Below are 9,928 nucleotides of genomic sequence, written 5' to 3' on the forward strand. Positions count from 1 at the left end.
TTTCATTAGGCACTCAAGGCCAAGGAATTTTACGATTAAGAATGTTATCGAATATTGTCTGAACAAAGAAAACCAAAATGTTAGAGCAGCCATGGAGTATATAAAAGTCGCAAATCACAATCAAAACTTTAAAATAATTATTTTATGGGAACACCACAACACAATAATAAATCCTCTTTTAAATGAATGAACAAATTCAATAATAATATCACCAAAGGCACACATTTATTTTTATTTTATTTAGTTTTTTACACACTTTATTTTTATTAGAAACAAAATGTGCGTGCATTTTATATACGAGTGTGTTTTTTATAAGAAACGAATTTTATTAAAAAATTCATAGAACGTCTAGGAAGATGATGTCCCTGGAAGAGAAAACTCAAGGCACACTACCAAGGTAAGAATTTTAAAAATTCCACTCCTTCACCAAATCTGATAACAGTACTATTTTAAACTCATTTACATCAACCATCCATAAAGCCACCAAATATTTAATGCTCTCCCATAAAAACTCAAAATCCTCTTGGCAACATATATATTTAAGAGAACAACCATAACTTAAAAAAAAACCTCGAACTTGTATTAACAATAGAGAATTAATACTAGAAAAATAAGTGAGACACACTAAACAGAAACCAACATTAACAACAGAAGCCAAAAGATAGAATTAGAAAACATTCTTCCAATATTTGATAAAATCAGATAAAGAGACTCCTTTAACTCTTAAACATTATAAAAGAAAGAAAGTCATGAGAGATATTTAGGACAGAGAAAGTGATCTGTGAGATATTGAGAATGAAAGAATGTGGAGTAATGAAGAGATTTTTTACTTTTTCTTTCTTTATTTTTCAGAAAACACTAAAAACAACTATTTGGTGTTCTCGAAGTACTCTGTTTTCTTTAACTATGATTTCTAATAACTGTTCACTGAGATGCCAAACACCCTTACTTGTCTTCGGAGAATCAATTTTTAAATCTAAAAACAGAAAATAATAATAATAATAATTATTTAGTATTAACACCAAACAACTCACAACTTATGTGAGGCGAGTTGACAGTAAAAAAATGAAGAACTCTTCTCTTTCTTTGCAGCAAAGATGAGAGATTATATCATCATAGCCAAAAACTCTTCTCTTTCCATGACACACAAAATAAGTACTCATAATACTTATGAAAATCATATAACAAAATTATATATATGAAACAATCATTTCTTTATCAGTTCAAGATTCTACTCAAGACCCCACAAGACCAGTGAAAAGATACGTAAAGAAAGTGCAATAAGCTTGTCCTTTGGCACCATAATCCAACAAAGCAAAACGCAGAAAAAATGGAGAGGTTTATACAAGTTCAAAACATTAAGTATAATAAATAACAAAAATGATACAACAAGAGAAAATCAAACAGAATGCAACAAACATCATCAATGATGGAATCTTGTAGAATCAACATATTTACCTGAGGATGCTCTGCATTGAAGGGTGGAATACCAACAATCAGTTCAAACAAATTCACACCAACTGACCACCAATCGGCAGTTGTACCTGCAGGGGATGGTAAAACAAAGGATTAGTAATCCATCCATCTTAGTAACTGATCACCAAACACAAGAATCACAATCACAGTACAACATCATACAAGCTTACGGCCTTTAAACCTTATCCCATTACATCATAATGAATAACACAGAATGATCTCACTACATCATAATGGATAACAAACTTATCTCCCAAATAACTATACTATTCTAGGCCACTAAATTAATTGGAGTTTAGTAAAAATAAATTGAAGAAATTCAATGCACCTCAAACAAAAAGAGGACTATACAAACCATGTCCTGTTCCCAATAGTATCTCTGGTGCCAAATAGTCAAGTGTGCCAACAGCAGAACATTTCTTTCGTCTTTCTTGCTGATGCTTAGGCACAGATAACTCGGGCTCATCTTCCACCATTAGAGATGTGGTACTTACGGCTGGGCCGGATAAATCATCAGTACTGTTGATAAGACCAACCTTTGAGAGCCCAAAGTCGGTCAACTGTTAAGAAAATGAAGAAAGAGTTCAAATAAAAGCTTCTCTTTTTTATTGTATTATTATTTTTTTTAAATGAAGTAAATCTTTGGTAACAAGTGCAAAAAAGGAATTCCAAAAGATAAGGTGAGAATGACATGCACTTTCGGTACCATAACTAGGACTACTCAATATTGCGAGAATCAAAAGTAAAGCATTTAGAAGGCTATACGTCAGTGTGTAGAACACACACCTACATTCTAAGATGTGCAATAACAGAAACCAACTGGAAAAATTTGACTAAAAAGCATTTGCATACCACAAACAGAAAACCACTGAAGAAATAATTCCATGTATAAAATCGAAAGCATTTAGAGTGCTCATGCAGGGTGCAGTCACACCGCACAGCATGCAAGCTCATAACTGCTCACCCTCTTTTATTTTATTATGATTTGCATTTTGTGCAAATTCTCTTACAACATTTCCATAAAATCAAATTTTGTGTTGACAATGAGCATTGAAATTGTTTTAAAAAAATGTATACTCATCTGAATCAAAGGGAATTTTTTTTATAAGAAACACAATTATGTAATAGATAATCACTTATTTATTATTGAAGATGAGAAACAATATGACCTCAGGCCAAGCAAATGCATGGGACTTGTGAGTATTCAAATTGACAGGCATTCAGGATGTAAGTTTAAATCAATCAGGACTTATGAGTATTCAAATTGACAGGCATTCACAACTTCTTACATAATAACCTACTAATAGATGTAAAGTACATTAAATCAAGACCAATGTAGTTTTAACACTGGAGATGTGTATTCACTAGAACAGGACAGCCTAAAAACATACATAAATGCACTTGTGTGCACACTCCTAAAAACATGCCTGTGCCAGTGTAAAAGATATTTACCTTAATATGACCATCATGAGCAATTAATAAATTATCTGGCTTCAAATCACGATGAACCACACGAAGTGAATGTAAATATTCTAGTGCAAGCACCTGCCAACAAAAAAGAACAAGCCTAAGCTGAGATACGGAGTTGAACAAAAACTAGCAGTGGAAGGTTTCAAAATAAGAAACAATGAACTTACCACTTCTGCTATATATACACGAGCAACATCTTCTTCTAAGCAGCCTAAATTTCTCAACAACGAATATAAATCCCCTCCATTTAAATACTCCATCATAAGGTACAAATTTTCTCGGCAAGTGAATGAATAGAAGAAGCGAACCTGATATATTAACAAAATGTAAGAGAAACATTTTTCTCTCAAGCAAAGGTTAATCTGTTAGCTAGATAGACCTGCTCACCACAAAGGGATTGCGAACTGAAATCAAAATATCACGTTCCGCCAAGATACTTTCAACTGCATTTTTCCGGATCATGTCAGCCTTTTTAAGAACCTGTGGCAGATAGCACAAATGAACAATTGTTCAGTGCTTATTTAAGAAACATAAAGAACTACAAGGAGAGTTAACTGTGCAACATGAGAGAGACTCATGGGTTAAAAAGTGAGTAGATAAATATTCAGTAAATCCCTGTAATTTTCACAAAATCATTTAGTCCACATGCATCACTGATTCAATCTAGTAAACTACCTACTTTTTTCAAGCATGGAACTAAGTAGACAAAGAATTAAGTAGTGGCTTACAAAGGGAAAGCTGTCTAAGAACGCGTAGCATAAAATAGATGAGAAACTATCAGGAAGATCAATATGATTCGCAGAAAAATAGTACAAAAAGATAAAAGAATTATGATCCTCATTATTTAAGAGAAATTAAAAAAGAAACCTTTATGGCAAAAAGGTCCCCTGTTGTTCTCTTTTTGGCCAGGAAAACCCGTCCAAAAGCCCCCCATGAGTATTTTAACATAAATAGATTAGAAAATTAAATATCTTTAAACCAGTATACAACCACAAACACTTAAGAAAACAAATTTTTTGACATTTATCTATATCACTCTCTTGGAGGCATTTCAACAAACACATTATATGCAACCAAGAAAGCTTTATCATAAGCATCGTTCGAATTTCCAACATTTAACTTCAAAGGCCAAAAATCTATTCTCTTCCCCTGTTTTATAACAACAAGAGGTTCTGACTACAACACTTGAAAATCAACTTCTTCAAACCCAAAATATATCATATTCAAGTTCTAGAGATACCCTATTCGGAAAATTATTGGAGACCTGAACTGAAAAAAAAATTAGTTTGAAGACCCAAAATATGCCATTTACTCAGTATATATTATGTGTTTTATCATGTAGTCAGCATATCAAAAATATCAAATTAAGTGCATATATAGTTGACATTTAAACACTCAAGAAACAATGGAAAATTAACTTTTTCAAACCCAAAATTTATCAACTTAATTGAAAACAAAAAATATTTTACATTTAATCACACAACAAAACTTACTTCAATAATATCATAATCGAAACATCATCAATAGTTCTAGAATCAAATAAAAAAAATACACATATAAATCCCAACGCAATATTTTTTATACATATAAAGAGAGATGGGTTGAGCTCACCTAGAGAGAGAGAGGGAGAGGGATAGATCGTTGTCCTCACAAAGCTCATCTATGGCATTGGTGGCAGCGGCTTTGAAGGAAAGCAGGGGCTTGCTGCTCAAATGGATAGATCGATCGAGATGAGAAGATTAGAGATTGAGAAACTATTGATGGAGAAAAGAGAGTGAGAGTGCAGCGTCCAACGGATGAGGAAGTCTGTTGAGAAAAGGCATTTGGTTTCAAGAACGGATATTAATTTGAAATCTGAAAAAAAAAATGAAACATATACCTCACAGTCACCTGGGTTCTTGCTTCAATCCCTTCAATCCCTTCCATTGAGCAGCTGAAGCACACCATGACCACACCATTGCTGAAGCGATGAGCTCTTGTCCTTTTCCATCGCTGTGTATCTCTATAGCTAGCTAGAAGCAAGAACCCAGGTGAAGGGTGAGAGTGGGAGAAAGTCGACTGGAGAGTGGGAGAAACCCAGGAGAGAGACTCTGAGAGAAAGAAAGAGCGAGTGAGAGTGGGAGAGAGCCGACTGGAGTGTGTGAGAGAGAGAGGCAGCGTGTAAAGGGTTTTAGTTTTTTTCTTTTTGTCATTTTCATTTGGCGCCCACTATATTTTCATTTGGCGCCTATTGCTTTACACTTAATAAAAAAATATTTTATGTATCTTTTTTATTTGTATGTATCAATAACATTTTGAATAATATGCTATATTTTGGTGTTATATTTGGTCAAAATTGTTGTAGTGAATTATGTTTGTATTTGTTTAATTATTTGTTAAGTTTATGCTATGTGTTGCATATCTGTAAAGAACGGAAAGGCCGAGTATGAAAAGTGGTCGGGAGCAGCGTTAAGCACAAGAACTGCAAGTTGCCAGGGTGAGACCCCTAGTGGATACCTGGGATATCCTCACGGTGTAGACCGTGAACCCAGGTCTTGGTAAAGTGCCTAGGATGGCATGGCCGTTATATGTTTAGCTTGTCGGTGGCTTTGTTATATGCTGATTGATATTTGTGCATATGTTGATTGGTTGATTGCTTGTGTGGAGTTTTCTTGCTGGGCTTCGGCTCATGGGTGCTCTATGGTACATGTAAGGGCAAGGGAAAGGTTGATCAACCATGAGTACGGAGAGCGTGAAGTGGCATGTATATGTTTGGCTTGCCTGGCTGCCACCGCCAGGGGTATTTTGGGAGATGTTTTGTATTAAACCTAATTTTGTTGTTTAGTCAACTTTAATCATTTTTTGAGTTGTAAATATTTCTAATCAGTATTTTGGGATCCCAAATGTATAACGCTTTAAAATTTCAGTGAATGGTTACCTTTTCAAATTATGTGATTTTTATTTCAGTTTAGCTAAACTTTTAACCTAAAACCTCGATTAGCGAGTTAATTGCACGTTTCAAACTCACTTAGTAACGACTCTAAGGTAGTAGGGAGTTACAAAGCGTCTCAAAGAAGATGCTTGTAAAAAAGGTCTCAAAGAAGACGCATGTGAAAAGGGTCTCAAAGAAGGAGCTTGTGAAAAGGGTCTCAAAGAAGATGCTTGTGAAAAGGGTCTCAAAGAAAACACTTGCAAAATGGGTCTCGAAGAAGACGCTTGCAAAAATAGTACTATGCATAATGGCGAGAAGGACGCTTCTTGCACAAAATAAAACACGCGCGCAAAAATACATAAAAGGATAGCGAGAACCGAAAGGGTCAACATATCCTTACAAGTAATCAAGGTGCATGAACAAACACGAATCACACGCAATAGAGTGGTCCCAAAGGGAACCCTTTCAAAATAAAGCTATTGACCATGAGGACTTGCAAAAGATCCTTATACAAAAAAAAGGGGGAAAAAAGATAATGGCTTCTCAAAATCCCAGACTAAAGAAAAGAGTGGGTTTCTCAAAGTCTCACACCAAAGAGAGAAGGAGGCAAGCCTCACCATGTGAGAGGGACTAGTTGTGTGAGACCATCTTGCATAGCGAGGCCTTCATCTCCCAATAGTGTTGAATGACATTTTTTGATGCCTTATATGCCTCCAAGTATAATGCAAGTATCACAGTCATAAAAAAGGTGACAAACAAAGGCCTTCACATGTTGACAGATGAAGGTTGAAGACTAAGAAGCTAGAAGGAAGGACACCCTTGGCCTGAGGCCCCTGAATAACTTTGTTTATAGCCTCGCATGTCCATGCTTAGTCATTTTCATCCAGCACTTGATCATGCCCTCTAAAGCCTGATCTCGAGTGCCATATGATTTCATCTATACCTAGTCATTTCGAAAGATCTCACGAAATAGTAATAACATGCCATGATGCTCGACAACTCCCCCGTGGAGGTAATGCATGCATGGATATCGGTTAGCTGTCTTTCCACCCACGCAACCATGACAGCCCAGAGTGTACCACCATTGTCGCTAGCATCACAAACTTCGTTGATGAGTTCTCACCATTAATAACTTGGTTTACAAGAAATCACACAGCAATAGCATCAGAGCATAGTAAGTGTGGCATTATAATGAGCCTACAAGGACGCCTAAAGGCCTCCTTATAGACTGGGGGGCAAGTGTGGAGGCCAAAATTTAGCTTGAACGAGGCCCCGCCTCGTGACCCTCAAAACATAGGTTTGGGGTGTGAGAATATGGAATAATTTTCCCCTCAATCACCACGAGCCAAGACGCTAAGTTGGACCTCAAGGAACAAATATCTCCCTGACAGATGGACACTTCCTCAAAGACTCTCCGCATGAACCCTAGAGACACGCATACTATTCCCGGAAACCCCCAAATGAGCTAACTAGCCTGACCGACCCTTGGCCTTTTGCTATCCGGAGGATAGAACCTTGGAGCTCTTGGAAATGACTTAGAAGGAATACCACTAGGCTAAACAAGTTTTGGTGTGGAGAAGTGGGTTCATATCTTGGGGTATTTATAAGGAAAGTCAAGGCTTCCTAGCCATTGGATCAAATCTACATGAATGGCAGAGATCAAGAGCATTAGCAACCTTGGGATCCGCACTTGGAAATGGTTGGCCCTTATTCAGTCTTAGGGGCACACTTGGATCATCACAAAAGTTGGTTGGTTTTTGTGTTTCTTTGGACACTATAAAGAAACACACCATCCAAATCCACTTCGTGTTTCTTCATGCAACATTGGATAACACACCAAGGTTGAGCCTCCCAAAACATGCCATCCATATCAAACAAGAGAAGAAGAAAAAGTCTACAAGGACACTTAAAATTGTACTTATAGACTCGGGGGCAAGTGTTAATGTGGGATAATTTCCCAATAGGAATTTAATGTAGAGATCATCATCGAAGGGTTATATGCTTAGCCATTTCTAAACTGTCTCACAAGCCGTCCAGACGAAGGATGAAATAGCCTCGCTATATGAGAACCAATGATACGTAGGTGCCATGATGCCCTTGTCACGCATAGCAAGATCAAAGCCATAGGGGCCGCTATGTTTGGGGTCATGGGCGTAACCCCTCACCTAAGAGAAGCCTTCCATTAGTGGGTCCACTGGGAGGAAGGCCTTGTATATGGAGGCGTCTCGCTATCTGGAGAGTTACCTTCCTAGATGCTTTCAAGTGAGGCCAATGGTATAGAGGGCCTCGCTATACGAGGATTGACCTGCCTACAATGCTGAGGCGCGAGGGCCATCACACGAGGGGGTGAGGTGAGAGGGCCATCACATGAGGGGCCAAGGTGCAAAGACTCGCTGCGCGAGGAGCCGAGGCACGAGGGACAGCCGCGATGCGAGGGGCCGAGGCGCGAGGCTCAGACACCCGCACATGGAGTCGCTTGCTAAGGGTGCCTTGCTGAGAAGACCTGAAGGAAGGTCTCACTATGCAAGACCCTCGCAAGGTTCCTCGTGTGTCATGCGTTGAGGTCTTCAAATGGAGGCACCACTAAGGGCTAGTCTAGCTATGCAAGATCTGGGCTAGGCCCCCTGGGCACCAATGTCACCTGCCAATGGATTGGCCTGTACACATGTGCATCTCCAGTGTTGTGAACCCCTCACATGGCATGTTTATTACTCATGAAGAGGATATGGTGGTTCGTTTATATATGTATAGTGCACACCTATGAGGACATGACATTCGCTATATGGCTAAACATACAAGTGAAACCCACTATACCGTAGAGATGAATTCCCAAGATCAACAACACTTAGAAAAATGGGAAAAATCCTGGAGAAATGATGTGTCTCAGATATATAAGAAGGACCATTAGGCATAAGGTACGTATATGAGTACAGGGTGTACAACCCTGAGAAGGACACGGGCATGGCACTGACATCCACGTCTAACAAGTAGTGGCGATACGAACCCGTACGAAGAATGGAGGCACTACCTGAGCACCCTCGACCATATGCTAGAGTCGACACCACGACGTCCTCAGCCACTACCCTGACAATGTACCTGCGTATGTTCTTGTCCCTGGGAACCACCTTTTGTCAGGGGCCAACAGAGCCCATCTATAAATAGGCTTCGACCCCTCAGGTGAAGGGGTTGGAAAATTCTTTGTACGCACAGACAATTAAGGCATATACGATTTTTGCTCCATTGTAGTTCTGCATATTTGCTCCTTCAAGTTCTTTCCATCTTCTTCTAAGATATCTTTTACAATACAGTTTGAGTTTTCTAACCTTATATCGTTGACGATTTCTCACCGTCAATACTCTTGAATTCATAGAACGCTCTATAACAAATATAGATACGCTATTAATCATCCATTGCTACAACCATAATTGTTACTCAATCCTCTATAGACAGCCTATAATGAGATGGGACCAAAATACCATTTTACCCCCCATTGTATTTTATCCTTAAAATGCTTAGTTCCTTGTAAATGATATTTTAGAAAACTAATAGTAATTACTGAAATAAGATCTCTATCATTTAGAACCTTGAACCAAACTAAAAAGAAACCATCGTTTGATTTCTTCATCAGAAGCAATAGATGTTCATATCTATGATTAACACTCCTACTCAATTATACTACCATGTTCCCAAGATGTAAGTATGGCCTAGTCCGTAGGGTAAGTTGGTAACGAACAAGTCAAAGAACTCAAATAATACAATCAGTTAGAATACTAACCACTCAGAATTGAGATTGAATTGACCTATGGTCAACTATATGATATGACTAGAATAGATAATAACGATATGGTTACTTATCCTATCCAATGTAAATATCAGTCCAGTCCAATGCAAGAAATACATCCGATCTTATCTACTTTGCTAATGTTCTAAAAAGAACATAACACTAAAATTTGTAAGTAGATTATATCGTAGATTGGCAAGTCAGTGTAAATCCTGTGTGCTGACTAATCATGGGACTAACTTATGTTTGAACATATAATCACATTTATATTCCACTGTGATTACGTCACT

General features: G+C 37.8%; 1 protein-coding gene across 1 annotated transcript; it reads right to left on the reverse strand.

Annotated features, from left to right (window-relative positions):
- Positions 1–1,231: 1,231 nt before the first annotated feature.
- LOC133779629 (probable serine/threonine protein kinase IREH1) lies at positions 1,232–3,872 on the reverse strand. The gene is made up of 7 exons (XM_062219569.1): positions 3,814–3,872; positions 3,334–3,426; positions 3,114–3,254; positions 2,929–3,021; positions 1,832–2,036; positions 1,420–1,544; positions 1,232–1,291 (listed from the first exon to the last, which is right to left on the reverse strand). The coding sequence occupies exons 2-7, from the start codon at positions 3,406–3,408 to the stop codon at positions 1,232–1,234; spliced, it is 699 nt and encodes a 232-aa protein (XP_062075553.1). The 5' UTR covers positions 3,409–3,426; positions 3,814–3,872.
- Between the last annotated feature and the right edge of the window lie 6,056 nt (positions 3,873–9,928).

Source organism: Humulus lupulus, chromosome 5 (assembly GCF_963169125.1).
Source record: "Humulus lupulus chromosome 5, drHumLupu1.1, whole genome shotgun sequence".
Lineage (NCBI taxonomy): Eukaryota > Viridiplantae > Streptophyta > Magnoliopsida > Rosales > Cannabaceae > Humulus > Humulus lupulus.

Coding starts and splice junctions, on each gene's coding strand:
- LOC133779629 (XM_062219569.1), bottom strand. CDS start 3,408: ATGATCCGGAAAAATGCAGTTGAAAGTATCTTGGCGGAACGTGATATT. Junction 3,022..3,113: donor GTGTATATATAGCAGAAGTG/GTAAGTTCATTG, acceptor TTTTGTTGGCAG/GTGCTTGCACTAGAATATTT. Junction 1,292..1,419: donor AAGATTCCATCATTGATGAT/GTTTGTTGCATT, acceptor ATGGTGCCAAAG/GACAAGCTTATTGCACTTTC.